The following is a 17114-nucleotide window of genomic DNA, read 5'->3' on the forward strand; positions in this document are numbered from 1 at the left end:
GCTACATCAATTACTGGAAGAACGATGAAAATAATATACCTATATATACATATGTTATTTATTATTTCACAGAAGGAAAGTCTATGTCTATGTATCTACGTCTAAGGACAAATACATATAAATAAAAGCACTACATTATATTAATTCAACAAGTGCTGATATTGGCACAAACATAATTCACAAGAAAATATTCTATTTTAACAAATATGTCTATTTTTCTGTGTCGGAAGATTTATATGTTTAAAAACTTTATTATCAAAACACCTTTTTACATGGAATCAAAAGTAACAACTTTTTTTTGGTAAAGATTAATGACTTTCATACAATGATAATAAAATACATCGAAGAATTAACTTTAAGCCGGTAAACGCGTTAGAGGTTAGGTGATTGCAATGGACGATTCTACGATATTTACTAATGTACAAATACAAATGTCACATATTATCCAAATTCGCGTTTATTTTTATCTGTAGCAGAAATAAAATTCTATTTAATTTAAAATTAACCTAAACTATCACAGAATCACAACAAAATGAAGCTGTCGTTGTATTTTCTTAAAGTTGGCTAACCTGTATTGTTATCGTGTGGAATGGTACGGTCGTACCGTCATACGGTACGCAATGTACAAAGTGATCAATTTCTAACCTATACATGCGAATCTGCCACTCTTCAAGCATAAATTCCAATTGTTGGTAAGTAATGTCCACGATAAAACCAATTAAAATTTTAACGAAAATATTTAATAAGTTACTAATATAAATATGCATATATGCATAATATACATATGCATCAGTCTTGAAATAAATGTAGAATAAATGTCAAAACAATACATGTGGTGTATAAAATAAACGCGCATAAAATTCGCAAGGGAATTCTGATTAAACAGATATTTATTCATAATGCTATATAACACATATGTGTACATATATCACTTGACATATTTCGCATCCAAAATTCGAATGTTACAGATATTAAAGAACTTATTTATTTCCAATCTCCTGCACAATTAGATCGGATAAACGTGTTCCAAACAGAAGATACACGATTGTACAAAGTAGAATAGAATCGAACGCGCCAAACCGCTTTACAAATTTTATGACGTTCTATGGATTTATCTAATCGGATAGAATAATCAGTGTGCGATTAATTGTGTTCTCTGAAAGGAGAAAAGTTCCTCTCGCCTTTTATAGAATTGGCCGGTACCGTGAAGTATTCATTTCCGAAACGAAAGGTATATGTTTTTAAACTTCTTTTCCCATGCCATGGACCCCACGCTCTGGGTTTCTTATATTGTTCGTTTTGTTCCGTTTTCTTCTCAATTTCACTGCAACTAATGAGATTATATTAGCAAAATAAATTAAAGGAGAGTGAAAACTGTCGAAGACAATTTATCATTGACATATGTCTTTAAAAAGATTTTAATTACGAACCAATGTTTTTTAGCGCAGGTGTTACACATAGAAGATAACCAATTCTTCATTTCGATAGCGAGTTTTTCGTCGCCAAGTTTTCTTCCTGCAATGAGTTCATCTTTGAAACAAAGCAAATTAATCGCAAAACCTGTGATTTGCTATTTTTATTAATTTAGGATTTTATGTTAAATCTGTAATTCGAGCTTGTTTGCGAACTCAACGATAGATAGATAGCATACAACGTGATCCAATTACGATTTTGATTCGCGTAGTGCGATGTATTCGAAACCAATGTAAACATTTTATGAGTCATTTTAAATTTCTGAAAGCGAACGTTTTGAACGTGCAACTTATTTTATTACTTACCTTTTGCCATCGGGTGAAGGTTATGAGGATCTCTCGTTAATGCTAAAATTGAATCTCGATTGTTCAGTTTCTCCGCTCTTTTTCCACCCCAACTATTAAAAGGCGTCCACTCGACACTTTCTGTTATTCTTTTAACATTGCTAAATTCATTCGTAGGTGTGTCTTGATCGTACCAATCGTGTGTAAGTTTCGTTCGTTTTCCTTGTGAATCGATTTTCGATCGAGAATACTCTTTTGCTCGTTTACCACTCCAAGGGTCGAACGATGTCTTTTTCCACACTTTCCATATATCGTTCCCAGGTCTTTCGGTATAATTATCGGTCAGTATATCGTCGCTTTCGTTTTCAAGGTCCATTATGTCCGGTAGGACCATATTGTCGATTTCTGAATTTGCGAGAATCGCGCGTATCAAAAGAGAAACCATAGGAAGCGCCAACCACATGCCTAAAACAAATTAATTTGGTAGAGATAACAGATGATAGATACAAACGAACGTTTTAGAAAATAATTTTCTCTATTTCTTCGACATTCCCTTAGCTCCTGGTACAAAATATAAAAAATACATATTTTCAACCTTTTTTGGGAAACAACTAAGCAATTAACAGAAATTAACATTTAAGGTATGAAATTTACAGCATTACATTTGCACGAATCTTTCTTCAACTACATCGTTGAAAGGTTAAACAGCTACCTGATTAATTAATAAACCTAAACTAGAATAAAAACGGATAACAATAAGCTCGATTAAGTACGTATGTAGTACGAGCATTTAGCATTCTTCGCTATATCACATAATATAATTGCAAAGAGGACGAAAAGCGATGAATGTCGGATATGGGAAACTACGTGAGCATTGTCATTTGCTTTTATACGCAAAGAAATATTGAGAGGGAACAGAATAACAATGCTTAATTTTCATCAAATATAATGTACTAAATTTTATACGATAAAATGCGAACTGGTGGAATAGCGTTTCATTCCTAACTTTGTTAACTGACAATGCATACACATTACGATTTCATAGTAGGATCAAATTGTTTCTGAGAAAAACCATGAAAAGAGGCTAAATCTTCCATTTGTTGGATCTAAATATGCATATGTAATGTAAAAGTAAATACTATATTAACTGCATGAAATCTTTATGGAGAAGTATTATTCTTATATGCAGAAGCATGTTGTCTCCCTCAATTCCCTCTAAAAATAATCTACTAATTGTACGTTCCTATTAAAGTCGCATTACTTTCATCCTTGCAAAATAGTCGGATTTACATTATATGCGCGTTTCATATACTTTCTTAAATACGTGCAAACACAACAAATAAATTTAACGTGGAATATCTGATTTGATAAATTCTCCTTTATATTTTCATCGTTTCTTTCCTGTTATCTTCGGTCATCGAGCAAAATTAAAATAAATCCGATATTTTGAAAGTAATTTTTAGAAAATCTTTATATTTATTATCAGTGCCCTATATGAACTACGAAGGAACATTTAATTTAATAGAATACGAAAAAGTATATATATATTCATATATTTCTCTTATTATATATTATATATCTATTTTTTATTATATTTTATTATATTTATTATGTTTTGTGTTATATATAGTTGAAGGATGTGTTGCATCAAGTGGAAGCAACAGTGCATTTTCGTTAAAACTTGTTAAAACAATTAACAAGCACTTTCAAACCTGTCATCGGCTTATTCTTTTTCACAAACCATTTACGTCCTGCAATATCATACTTGAAAGGAACCTTTTTCTCTAAAAATATTCATTTTTAGATCTTTTCGGTTCTCCCCGCCCCCTTTTTTTAACAATTCTTCGTTACATTAAATGTCAGAAATAAAGAAACTATATTTTCGACTTAATTTAATTTTCGTATATCCTGCCATTAGAAACAAAATACGCGTCAGATCAAATTTTCAGAAAATATTCGTATCTGTCAGGCCGTATCTATCAATCTAGAATAATTTTAGCTGAGAAAAGTATATATCAAAGGATCTAGACATTCCCTTTTCTTACGCGTACTAAACACACTTCCCTATAATACACAATATGCAACAAATTAATTAAATCGACGAATCAACGTTAATTTCTGTAACCCCTTCGTTACCGTTTTCAATGATTTAACAAATGAAAGCTGCAAAAAGGACAAGCTATTTCATCCGATAGCACATTAAATAAAACTAGTCTTCTCTTACTTAAATAAAAATATTTTTAAATCACTATCGTTTAGATAAACTCGTTATATCTTCTTCTTGTTAATTTTAATTCACTCTTAAAGTTTTATCGTTTAGTAACGAAGAGATTAATAATATTGGTGAGAAGGATCAATTAGCGAACTTCTTTAATTTGTCACGTTAAGAGCTCCCGCTTACCTCTTACACTGGTATCGTATTTCACTGTTGAAACCTATCCGCAGTTTCTGTTTCGAAAACTAATTCTTCACTTAATGGGATGTTATGATTACGAAAAATCGTCTCACCACCGTTCCTTTTCGTCCTATGCAAATATATCGTACGGTACGCGCGACACTTGCGAGCTCTGCTAAAATAAGATGTACAGTGACTAGTAACGATACGCGCGGCTCTTCTTATACCCGCCACGTGCTTCCGCAGCGCACTCTCCTTGCTTCGAAAGAGCAACCCCGATTTTTAACCGCCCTTTTCATCCATGCTGCTATTATTGCTCACGCTTAATACTTCTCTCTCTCTCTCTCTCTCTCTTCCTATTTCGCTACTGTACGTTGGTTCCTATTTACGTTATTACATAAATCCATCTTCTAGGAAAAACAACTAGAAACGAAACGGGGCAGGAAAAGGAGCGGAATTATGTTGCAAATTGTTATATTCGTCGATGATAATGAACGTAAAACTTTGCCTTTCTTGTCCTATTATTCTTTTGTTAGATCGAGCGACGTCGTTTAGTGCAAGTTTCAATTTTTCGTAATATATTATTTTATCGTAGAATAATTGGTTATCAGAGGTCTTCGCCAGAGTTGCCTACATTCGTCAAGTATAATATCATATTCCGCTGAAATTAGCTTCAGCTTATCTTTCATTTGTGAATTAAAACAGACGATGACTGTTAATCATCATTCAATAATTTATTTCTATAATACGTGATGAAACACATTAAGATAACGACTACCATTGACACTCGACCAAAGTCTATACGTTTACGTGTCTTTGGAAAGCGCGAACAGCAGGGAGATCCGTCGAATTTTTCTTGAATTCAGGCCCGTAATTCAAGGCAACGGTGTTAAACGCTTGTCTTTTGCTTTGTAAAGTACGGTGACATTTTGCGAATACAATGACAAAGTGAATATGCGAGAAGAGACGGAGGTAGCATATGTGCGTACCGGTTAAAAATGCGTTTCTTCGCACTTTGAAAGATTACGTCGTAAATTTCAGCTCAGGGTAATGCGTAACGTCAAATTTTACGGTGAACAGGCAAGAGTAAAGACAAACGGAAGCAACAGCCTGTTGATCATCATTTTAATTTCAATCTCACCGAGAGAATTGCTCGCCGTTTCGATCAAAGTACGGTAGAAATCGAAGAACACTGAACTATTATCAGAGTTTTTCTTTCTATAAATTTACTCGAATCGCACGATTTTTGAAGAACAAACAAAGCCAAGGTCTGATCATTCGTTTTTAGGAATATTAAGTACGGCGATTCAAGTAGATACAGATGTTGTATACGGACGCGAGTGAAATGATTTTTATAAAATACGTAAGCATTAGGTAAGCGTATGATTGTGATGATAAAGCAAAATAACTTGCTTAAAATTATGGTTAAACGAGTAACATCGTGCTATTAAGTCCAGTCGGTAGATTTATTCGGTCGATACGTTTCTTCGGAACGTTTAACATTCTTTGTTCGTAGGTGTTTTCGCTTTAGCGTTTCCTTTGCTCGCAAACGCAAAGATTCCGGTGAAATATTATATATACGTTCGTACAATGCGTCCAGTTTGACGTAACTTAATATTATTCGAACGACAATCGACTACAAACGTTCAAACTAGAAAAATTACATTTCGCCACACGAAATCTTTCAAATTCATAAGCCTAAACGATACGTACGAAGACATTCGTATAGATGAACTGAAATTTTCAATTGTAAAACGAGATTTTAATTTCGTTTCGCTCTAATTGGAAACGATCGCGAAACACCAACCAGTTCGTTGTCAAAAAGATCTTAATTTTTTGAGAAACACTTTAAGTAACTTCTATCGCGTTCGCGGTCAAAGAACAATTAGCATTTAATCAGAATGATTCGTTCGGTGATGGTAACAACGCTCTTTTACCCCTGGACGCATAAAAGGGATCAAATTTGGATAATAAGTCTTTAACAATTCCCTTCGTTTCAATCCCTTGAAGATGATCTTGGAGTTTCTTTGTTCTCCTTTTTCTTTCGCCAAAACGATCCTTGCATTTATTCGAATCGCATTTCAAATCTTCCCTCGACTTTCCTTTATCCATAAAACTATCTATCATCGATTCGAATTCTTTCGATTCTAGTGGTTCGGATAATATGTTCTCGTCGTGCCGATTATTAGTTCTTTTACCTTTGGAAATGAAGTAAGGTTGCCTGAGTATGTTATCCAGCGTGTCATGACCGAAACTACCCCTTCGCTCTCTTTCGAGATAAGCCAAAATAGTCGGCGTCGTTTTACGAACATGTCTGTACCGCCAATTTGGTCGGTACGTAGATTCGACCACAATATTCTTTACGACGGCGGAGGCACTGTTTGCCGTGTTCCAGTCGCGTTTCATTCGAACGTGAAATAAAACAGAATTACCCTTCTCGCCAATCGCGTTCCTCGAAATGCGAGCCAATTCGATCGGCATGTGAAATGTCGTCGGTCGAGGCGTGTAAATCGGACGTGAGACCATTTCGTCTTTCGAACGATACGTTACCGGTGTTTTTCTAAAATCCGCTCCACGCTTGTCTTTCTGTTTGTTAAACGTTGACACCGCTCTTTCGACTCTCCCGCTCTTTTTCTTGTTTTTCGAATGTCTCTTTCGCTCTTCGTACGCCCTTTTCCTTCGCGTAGCAAACAACGAATTCTCGTAGTTGGTCGATCGTAAATAGTCGATACATTTTTCATCCGTCCTTTTCAGATTTTTCTCTTCTTCGTTGTTATCACCGCTGTCGTCGTAGTTGTCGATATTTTTGTTTCTTTCGAGTCGCGAATTCGGATACGTCGATCTTCTATCTTCCATCGTTGACTCGTTCGTTTTCGGATCGTCCGCCAGGATAGCATTCGGATCTTCGTACTCGATCGGCGATTCTCCTCTCTTCGAGTCGTTCACGATATTTGTTAATTTTTCGGGAAACTTCTTCCCCCGAGAAATGATAAATGGATCGATCGTCTCCAAACGACTATGACGCGAATGACTCTCCTTGTGATTATTATCAATTTCGACCCATCTTGGTTCCTCCACGTAGAACGGATTTTGTTTTTCCCAACCTAATTGTCGACGATAGCAACATCCCTTGGAATTAAACGATGCGAAACGATCGTCTCTTTCCAGTAGTTTGCGGAACTCTAGCGATCTTGGTATGGTAGGATTTAGGATACGACATCCTACGTGATCGGTTCCTATTCTCTTTGCCAGATTCCATGTATCGTATTGCGATCGTTTGCCACTTGGGTCCACGTATCTTTGTAACACGATAAACTTTGTAATTATTTGCATATAGTAGAGAAGTAGCGTCCATAGGTCGCGGAACACATTTATTGAAGATTATGTTTAAAATTAACAAATACGTGGCGACTTATGGACGATTGCGTATTTATATGAGCACGTGGTTCGAAAATGAAAAATAAATATCCGAAAGAAATACGTATTTACCTGTTCGCTGTGAAAGGTGTGAGTTTCAGCGATTTAGTAGCCTCTCGCGAAGAATCGTCATCGATTTCGAAACAAATGGCGTCTTGCCAGGATCCACGTCTTCCATCTTTCCACGAACAATGCACATCCAGAATGAACGTCGGTGTCCTTTCATCGTTTATGCTTTCCTAAAAATCGTGATATTTTTAAACATCAGCGAGGGCGGTGAACGGTCTGGCGTTTAAACGGTGGACAAGAACTGTTCGTTATAAATATTGTTACGAAGCAAACAAGAGGTAGAAGATGAAACGCGACTCCAGGGAGCAAACTGTACTTCTTCGTACATACAAGTGTTTTTCTTTTCTCTTTTCCCTCTTTTTCTTATCGTAATCAATAAACGAGTTGGTGTAACCTTTTAAGAGTTTACTCGTTAAAATGCGACAGAAGTAATAATAATACATCGATGGCAAAAAAAGAAGAAAGGAACAAAAGGGATAAGAATTAATTCAGCAGAGTAATTCATAATTAGTAATGCATAGTTTCGCATAATTAGAACATTTAATTCTTACGATGCGACAAGTTCGTGTAGATTTACCGTGGAAGTGTCCTTTATCTTCGTCGCATCGATATTGCATGCCACCGCTGATAAGAGCGCTAGCGTAACGAGCGATCTCGTCATTCCTACGAAATATACAAAACATTACATTCTCGAAGACGAAGCTCCGTATGAAAAAATCGTAGTTTACATTTTCGACTTACTTTTATATCAGGCGATATTTTCCACCTCCTTTCCTGTCGTACCACGATTTCGGAAACACCCTATATACATAGTAACCGTTTAGAACCGAAGAGTGCTCGTAGGAAACATCGCAAGTGCCAAAATTGAAAAACTTTGACTTTCTATTGGAAAATGTTCTACATACCAATGGGAATACCGCGGTGTAGAATTTGAGTGCAATTTCGCTTTTTAAATATTTATTAATAACGCTAGAAGATGATGTCGGACGTCGCCTCTACAGAGAAAAATTAGACGAATCGAACACTGAGCTTTCTCTACAACTATAAGAGGTGACACGTTCAGAGTTTTCTACCAATACACTTGTTTCTTTCACCAATTTGGACCGCATTAATGCATAAGGTTTCTTCTCCTGCAAATCTTGCTTCTTGGCACTTACAGTGTTTTAACGTTATGAATTTTTTAATTTTAACGATCTGTCGCGCTAAACTTTCGTCCCTGATGCCTTCCAAGATTGCATTTCAAAAATTATTTAAAGATATTCCGTCTATTTCGAAATATCGATCTCGTTCGAATAATTATGATCAGTAACGTAACAATTAATGCGAGATGTGGCGTAAAATGGACCTACCTGTTGTAACAACCAACTACGATCACTGTTTCGTCGTTGCACGACGAGTCGAACGCGAAGAATGGACTGGAAATGACCGTTTCTTCCGTATTTATGGTACTCGTTGGCGAATCCTACAGGCGACCTCGTTGCGGTCGAGAGATTAGGAGAATTGTATGGGGAATTTACCCTGCCACGAAACGCAAACATCCTGATGACTTTAGGTTATAAGTTTCTTCCGTGTTCTTGTTCTTTCGTCGAAAAATTCCTGTCATCAAGGGAAATGCGTTTCACGCTGGTCACGCTTGTCATAACAGAAAATGTTATTTTGTATTTTAACATTTTCAACAGCGACTCGATGATTTATATATTTAAAGACGATGCGCATTGTCCCTACAATTTTTAATATTAATCTTCCGTCTGCGACTTTATTTTTACCGACTTTGTTCGTATACAGAGTCGTTTAAAACCATGCAGCTTTGTTTATACCTTTGTGTTTTAAAAAATCTCCAAAAGTTCTTGGATAAAAACTCTTCCAAGTTTCTAGAATGTCACTCGATTCCTATCGTAACGCGTTACCTAAATTCTGTTAGCGAAGCAACGTTTAAACAAAAATATCGAAAGAGCGGAAATTTGCTGATTTGAAAATCAGTCCTGGTACGCAGATGGAGGTTTGATTAAGTTAAGATTAAATCAAACTAATATTATACGCTTCTTATAAAATATACCGTGTATGTATCGTCGAATCTATCAGGATGTTTCCCTCTTTAACTATTCCATGTGAAAGTACTTTGATTTTAGTCTTTAAATGCTAAGAAAGAAGTCGGAAAATCAACAAACTATAATCAAAGTACGTCGTACAATCAAAAATATCGATAACGTGCAATATAGTTGGCAATACGTTCAATGAAACAGATATTTACAATGTAAACTGGAAAGGGATTGAATATAAGTACGTTGTTTCTTTCTGCGTCATGAAAGACGCGCTAGTACTTACTTATAACCATAAAAACGTTATGACGCGAGAAAGAATATGCACTCGTGTTTAATGTGATAATATGTTGTGTAATCGAATCAAGTAGGAGGTAACCAAGAGCGCGTATCAACTTACTTACGTTTGATGTAATTCCTTTCGTCGGCATATCTTTTTACCCCTTTAAACCGATCGAGTTCAAACAAAATTTTGATTGTCTAGCCTAAACAACGATCTTCCCTAATTTTTCTTTTGTTTCTTTTTGCGAGTCGTAAACCGTAGATATTAATAATCGTAAAGTCGTAAGAATTCGTCCACTGCGTCGCTTCGTACGACTGGCCAGTTCATTTTATTTCACGTCGAACGTGTATTCTCTCGTTTTATCGATCGATTTAAACATTTATGGATGTTCTTTTCAGATCAAGAACCGATACATCCGATATTTCAGAAGAAATCGATAAACCATGGTGAGATAATCTGCTTAACTATCATAAGTTATGTGGTAATATAATATATTTAGCAATATAGTTTATTTTTGAAGCGGCTGCAATTACGATGCGAGTGGAAACTACGCAAAATTCTAAGCACAATTATATTTCTCTCGTTTGTTCGTAGAAATTCAGATTTTTAGGCGATGGGGATTGCCCTGATTGGCTGCTGGCTGAGATCAACACGTTGTCACGTATGGTACAATTTCGTTTCAATATCACAGACAATTTTAGTTTCTCGATCGAGTACGCCACGATTCTTGAAGGTTTGTTTAATTATTTTGTCGCAGACATCGATCAAAATCAAAATACTGGGTCAAACGGTTGCGAAGTATCTTACGGAGAAAGATCTCGATGTGAGTACTAATTGCTGATGATCTATATTTCAAAATAATAATTTTACAAGCTTGTCGGATTTAGTCGTGCCCTTATAAGAGACAAAGATTGGTTTTAACAAGGAATAAAGATCAAAAATAAATATTTTGTAGAAAATTTTAGCGAAGCAGAGCAAAATAGGATAACGCTTTATGTTGTTGAAAAGGAAAGAAAAAACGATAGAGAAGATCTTAGGTGCTGAAACGTAGACGAAAAAGAGTTTTATGTTATGTTATTTTTAGAAGAGTAATATCAATTTCAGAATACTTTTTCTTTTTAAGGAAGAGAAGGTCAAAAAAATAACTCAAGACGCTAAGATAGGTAAGTGAAAATCAATCTTACTGCGTCAAACAGTAAGTACAAGCGTATCGTTTTCTCGCTTCATACACAAGAATTCGTTTCTCTCTTTATTCATTTTATTCATATATACGATCAACGTGCGTAACAATTTTTCTTTATCCTCCTTTCCTATTTCTTACCCTTCGTGAAGAATTAAACGACGCAAAGGCTATGGTGGCAGCTCTCGAATTAATTTTCACATCGTCCGCCCGATATGGTGTTTCCGCTGCCGATCTAAGCAGTGAATTACAACAGCTGGGACTGCCTCGCGAACATAGCGCTGCGATTGCCAGACTACATACGGATCATGGTCCTCAAATTACGGCTGCACTTTCTTCGCAGTCCTTAAGAGGTAATTAAACGTCTTTTGAGTTACCCGCGCGATCGACGCGAATTCTAATTGGAAAATTCTATGATTTTGCAGTCAGCAGTTTATCGTCGATCGAAGTTCTATCCTGCGACAATTCCTCGCCATTCTCCACGGTGTCTCTCAAACTGAAGAAACTGGACGGAAACGTAGAAGATTCCGTTATTAGTATATTAAAAAAGGACGTTAATGTTCTGCTGACAGGTGAGGATTAGAATTTGACAGACGGTTCTGCCAAAAGATTGGTATTATTTGCATTTAACTTGTTCGTTTGTTCTTGCGTTTTCTCTAGAACTACGAAGAGCCAAATCCTTGATGGAAAATCTCTAAATGCCTGAGCATTACATTCTATGCAACGGTACACGCAACATGATCACCTTTATCGATAAGAATACTACAGTATTCTGTAAACCATGTAACGTCGTCAATAATAACATCGGAAAATGAAAATATTTTGTTCTTTATTTTCGACAGAGATCAATATTTTGCGATAAAAGCGACAACCACTTGCGGTAAAGGATGGGAAGGGAATATACTTACTTTATTGAAAAGAAATATCTCTCCAAGTTAAAAAAAAAAAAATGTTTTTAAGTAAATAAAAGAGATGAAAGTACAAGGAAACAGTATTGCTAAGGTATAATGTATATTTATTATATTATCATTTTTTGTCATATAGCATAACATTGTTATTTCTATAGTAATAATAATAATCATAATCATAATAATCATAATCATAACCATAATCATAATAATAATAGTAATTATAGCACCATGAACACTCCACAGTAAGTTTTTTTTTGTTTAATTCGTTATTCGAAAAACACGACGCGCTGATGCGCTTCAAGGGGTGAGAACCGCGATTTGTATAATAAATACAATTGTGAAAAACTGTACTTCGTCTTACATCTGCGGCGCAGTCTCGTAACGGCAGAAAATCGACTGTGAAGAAGAATGACTAGATGATTTTTTTAATATTAGGAAACGAGATTTTCTTCTGACTAGAACATTAGCGTATCCGATATTTCGCGTGGAGTAAACAAACTCTCGATTTATCATGTCTTAGTAGACCGATTGCTTTACTTTTCTTTTTCATTTTCTTTTTCTCTCTTTCCAACGTTTTGTCCCTTTTTGCATTCGTCTCGTTCGATCGCTGATTCGACTTTGCTCGATACAACGTACTCTTTTCGATCCAGCAAAATCTCTTTAAAAACACACGCCAAAATTCGAACGTGAGCCCTTACCCCGATACGCTCGAGTGTCGGATACGTGTTAAGGACGTATGAAACACGCTTCATACGACGCTCTTTTTAAGTTGATATTCAAATAAAACCGTATCACCGTTCTCACACCCGTTAAGCATCGCGATTTAGGGGTTCGTACAGGTGTTGAGGTTCGCGCTTCTTAATCCTTTGCATATTCTTTTTCCTCCCGGAATTAGATTTCTTTCTAGTTTTTTTTATTTTGTCTCTGTCTTTCCATTCATATATTATATGTATATTTCTTGTGTCGTATGCATGTATTATGTATGTGCATACGCACGGTTTGTACGTATGTGTCTGTGTCTGTGTGTGTGTGTTCATATATATATATATATATACCTTTATATATATATATACCTTTTTGTTCATCTTTATATTTAATCTAAACTGTCTTAATGAAAGCTCGTTCTTAACTTTTATATTCATCCTCGTTTCTTTTTAATTAAAATTCTCTTTCGTCTTCGTTAGCTCGTCGAGGACGAGCGCATACCTAACCATTCGCTTCGTTTCACCAATGTTAATATAACTGTGTTTGTTTACTCGGTTCGATCGTTCTCGTTACATATTCAATTTCATAATTTTAATATCCTACCTAAATAGCTGGTCGTCGTTAGTTTGTCAATAAATAATACATAAATACATAGGTACACACATGGTTTTATCGCTATCGCGCATTTACGTTTTCTTCAGTTTCATTCATCTGTTCCTCCTTTCTTTCTCGTCGCGAGCGACGAAATTCTCGTCCACGATGACGATGGTGACAATGACGATACGACCATGCCAATGACGGTGATAAACATAACAATGCAACAACAACAACAACAATAACAATAATAACAGTGACAATAGTAGAGTAGTAGTAGTAGTAGTAGTAATAATGGTTATTAATAATACATAATAGTAACACGATGATTATGATAATCATAATGATGATGGCGATAATCATAACGGTTTTGTTAGAATAACAATGACAATAGTAATAGTACGAATAGTGATAATATTATGAGCAATAATAAATAATAATAAATAATAGTAATGATAATGGTAATAACGAGCATGGTAGCAGCGGCAGTAGTAGTAATAACGATGATGATGATGATAGTAGTAATTATATCGAAGATAATACGTAGCAAACGTATTTTCGTTTAGACCAAACTTCTTTAAACCTCTCGCCCAAAGATCTTACTTGTAAACCTAAATTACAAAGATGTAAAAGATGGTAAAGTAAATGCGTAAATAAGTAGATGAAATATACACACGGAGGAGCAAATAAGCGATTGTTGACGAGCAAACTGCGTTAAACGAGCAGTAAAAAACTTACACACTAACTAGAGCATTTATTGGACCTTGAGTTATCGTAAGACAATCACAATTGGCAGAATGTACGTTTCTCTTCTTAACTCTGCCTCTTTCCTTTCACGAACATGGTAACATTCGTAAGACGATCGTTTTCGTACAACGTGTGTGAAAACCGATCGATATTATAGGCCTTTCGCTATGCTCAGTTTTTATACCTTCGGTCTTTCGTTATTCGAGACATTTCCATCGAAATTTTCTTCTCAAATTCTGCGTGGTCAATGCCAGTGAATACGATTATTTGAAACTTGAATCTGTCAACTTGCACGAAATCGAATGTGACGGTAATTTTGTTAATAGGTCGATGAGATCGCTTTCGTTCTTTCAACGAACGATACTTATCTGTTATTTTCACGTATATATATGCGTTGAGAAAATAAATTTTTCCTTATATATCGTTTATCACGAAACGATTAAGAACATAACGAGCATGCGTTCTCATAATCTACAAGGCTACGTTCGTTCTATGAAAATTACCTCGATCACACGCGTATTTCAAATTCTTGAAAACACGTTCGCTTTACGTTACTTACGTTAAGCAGAATTTTATTTCATCCGCGTGAAAGATATCATCGTCCTTATACTTTCGGATTTGTAGTCGCTCTTACAAGGATTATCATCATCATTGCCATCATCATTACTATATCTGTCATCGTCTCGTCGTTATTGTCACCGTTCTAATCGTTATTGTCGTCACCATCGTCACCATCATCACCATCATTATCGTCGATAACCGATAATCGTCACCGTTCTCGTTTACGTTCGCGTTGTCCACATCGTTGTCACCACTATCGTCGTCATGGTCGAATCGTTATCGTGACCAATGCGTGTTTTCGTCATTGTCATTACGATCACCGTTGTAATCGTTCCACGTATAGTCATCGTTACCATGTGTCGGGCAATTGTCACACCATCGTCATCCCGCACGAGTGCAGTTTGTCGTGTTTCGTCGATCTGCTTGAAATAAGTACAAAATGAACTAAACGGTTTGTCAACTTTCTGGAACGCTTTCTTTTACGGTCTTCGGTTCGACACACGTAAAAGGAATAGGGACATCGAAATTCCCTTGGAAAGCAAACATCGTCGGAATCATTGCGTTTCTTTCGCGAGATACAACGAGGAGAGAATGGAAACGAATCAATGGAATTCGTAAACCCCTTGTACAGTTTTCAACGTCGATACGACACCGCGATTATCGTTTGGTCTAATTTCATAAACGGTGCGCGCTCTAGAAAGTGGTATTTTGTTACGTGGCAAATGAAATACTCTCATCTCTAAAAAATATCTATAAACGGATTTATATTACAGGAACGAGCAACTCTGTTCTTAAGGTGGCCGAAAACTCGGGCGAAACGTGGAAAAACAGAGCTGTTCACTCCGATACGATTATCGAACGTGGACTTTGTCCATTGGATGGATGTTGTACGATTTTTTACTTTATCGCCGTCTCAGTTTTGCTTCTGATATTCTACTTTCTTCGTTATCGAGAAGGGAATCCTTTTTAGATTTTGCTTTATTTTTATTCACCTACCTCCGCTAGAAGATAACGGACCTAAGTGGTATTTGGAATGGAACATCGACGATATGGACAATCGTTTTTCTATATCGCATTTCCTGTTGTTTGGTTCGATTCGATCGCGACCGCGCCAATATCTTCTATTCTTTAGGGATCTTTGGAAATACTTTGTTTCACGACTCGGATCGTTTCACTGTGGTACTTTCCGACTGACGTATATAGTCGTTTATCTCTGTACACGAGTAGACATTCACGACGAGGAGATCGATCGTTAGTTCGACGAAGAAACGTCCTTGGATATTCCAATTCGAATTAATTTTTGTCGAGAACTTAAGACCATAAAAAATGTACAAAGAATCCTTTTTTCTTCTTCATCGACGTGGTCGATGCTTTAATATCTGCCCGTTATGTGTACGCGTTGTTTCATCCTATTTACCTTTGTACGTCTTGTCCGTGTTATTGCTAGGCTGTGTTGCGTTGTTCCTATGTGTCTTCATCTTTCTACGGCTCTTTCAGTGATGCTTTCTAAGCGATAACAGTGTCGAGTAATAGGTATGTATATAAAAAGATAATGAGGCAAAGGACGCGTTCTTTAAACTTTGCGAGTGTAAGCGTCCAGAAAACTGAGAACAGGCCAGGTTCGTTTGTCGCAACAGCTTCTAACGTGATCGTTTCGCAGCTTTGTATCGAAATTTTGCACGCGCCAGCAAAGATCGTACACGGTCGAGTGTTCAGGAGAATATTGCGTTCTTTTTATCGTATTCTCGATCTAAGTATCATAGGTGAAGGAAGCAAAGAAAATATATAGAGAGAGCAAGAAGGGAGCATCGTTAATGTTATCGTCCTCATCGCTGTTGTCGTTATCGTTGTTGTTGTGTTGTTGTTTTTCTTATTGTTGTCGTGATTGTTTTTGTTGTCGTTATTGTTGCTGCTATATGTTGTTATCGGTGGTCGTGGTAATATAGTTGTTGATCCAATAAACCTGTGCATTTAAAAACAAGGAACAACTGCGTATTTATGATTTATACGGGATTAGGCACGAAATTCGGATCGTAGAACGACCACGTCCAAGTCGTTCGATGTAGCCTCTCCTTAAGATTTTTCTAAAGTTTTATGAACCGCTAGTAGGCACGGTAAGGAATTCGCGAAACGGCAAGTCCAGAAATGAAGCGATCAAGTACACTCTCTGAACACCGCTCAGAACTCAACTATTACGGCTGAGCAGGCTGCCAATCCCTAGAATTCAAGTCTATAGGCACTGCAACTAGTCTCGTGGTCCTGCAGGTTAATCGTACATCGAGATGCGGAAGGTGAAAGGTCAATGTGGTTCGCGGCCAGAGCTTCTTCGTTGTCGGCTACCCAATAGCCCAGGGTGTCGGTGTCGTAAGTTGGGATCATAGTTACCTCTGAAAAGCAAAGATCATAATGTCAATCCTGCTAGGATTATCAATTAAACACTACGTAAGGATTTAGTT

At 36.4% G+C, this 17114-nt stretch overlaps 3 protein-coding genes across 10 annotated transcripts in view; 1 reads left to right on the top strand and 2 right to left on the bottom strand.

The window, feature by feature from the left end:
• Positions 1 to 544: 544 nt before the first annotated feature.
• On the top strand, positions 545 to 12037 carry LOC132914188 (COMM domain-containing protein 4). The gene is made up of 8 exons (XM_060973061.1): positions 545 to 692; positions 10359 to 10406; positions 10555 to 10626; positions 10718 to 10783; positions 11084 to 11123; positions 11293 to 11493; positions 11566 to 11712; positions 11801 to 12037. Exons 2-8 carry the CDS (start codon positions 10404 to 10406, stop codon positions 11836 to 11838), a joined length of 567 nt encoding a protein of 188 aa, XP_060829044.1. The 5' UTR covers positions 545 to 692; positions 10359 to 10403; the 3' UTR covers positions 11839 to 12037.
• LOC132914181 (uncharacterized) lies at positions 873 to 4474 on the bottom strand. 2 transcript variants are annotated; one of them, XM_060973051.1, is made up of 4 exons: positions 4159 to 4474; positions 1779 to 2222; positions 1431 to 1515; positions 873 to 1330 (listed from the first exon to the last, which is right to left on the bottom strand). In XM_060973051.1, the coding sequence occupies exons 2-4, from the start codon at positions 2218 to 2220 to the stop codon at positions 1144 to 1146; spliced, it is 714 nt and encodes a 237-aa protein (XP_060829034.1). In that variant the 5' UTR covers positions 2221 to 2222; positions 4159 to 4474; the 3' UTR covers positions 873 to 1143. The 2 variants fall into 2 exon arrangements, with proteins under 2 accessions (XP_060829034.1, XP_060829033.1); XM_060973050.1 differs by having other exon boundaries at positions 1431 to 1530.
• A 2143-nt stretch (positions 12038 to 14180) lies between the features above and the next one.
• Positions 14181 to 17114, bottom strand: part of LOC132914161 (microtubule-associated protein futsch-like) — a 32398-nt gene continuing 29464 nt past the window's right edge. For all 7 annotated transcript variants that reach the window (XM_060973002.1, XM_060973006.1, XM_060973004.1 and 4 more), the window contains one exon: positions 14181 to 17045. In XM_060973002.1, coding sequence (XP_060828985.1) covers positions 16876 to 17045 — 170 coding nt within the window. In that variant the 3' untranslated portion in view covers positions 14181 to 16875. The remainder of the gene's footprint in view (positions 17046 to 17114) is intronic.

The sequence above is a fragment of the Bombus pascuorum genome, chromosome 14 (genome assembly GCF_905332965.1).
Source record: "Bombus pascuorum chromosome 14, iyBomPasc1.1, whole genome shotgun sequence".
Lineage (NCBI taxonomy): Eukaryota > Metazoa > Arthropoda > Insecta > Hymenoptera > Apidae > Bombus > Bombus pascuorum.

Excerpts from the sequence above, each read along its gene's own strand:
- LOC132914181 (XM_060973050.1), bottom strand. The coding sequence starts at position 2,220 with ATGTGGTTGGCGCTTCCTATGGTTTCTCTTTTGATACGCGCGATTCTC. Across the intron at positions 1,531-1,778 it reads CCTTCACCCGATGGCAAAAG|ATGAACTCATTGCAGGAAGA; the intron begins GTAAGTAATAAA and ends TTTGTTTCAAAG. Across the intron at positions 1,331-1,430 it reads ACCTGCGCTAAAAAACATTG|TTGCAGTGAAATTGAGAAGA; the intron begins GTTCGTAATTAA and ends TAATCTCATTAG.
- LOC132914188 (XM_060973061.1), top strand. Across the intron at positions 11,124-11,292 it reads AACTCAAGACGCTAAGATAG|AATTAAACGACGCAAAGGCT; the intron begins GTAAGTGAAAAT and ends CCCTTCGTGAAG. Across the intron at positions 11,713-11,800 it reads CGTTAATGTTCTGCTGACAG|AACTACGAAGAGCCAAATCC; the intron begins GTGAGGATTAGA and ends CGTTTTCTCTAG.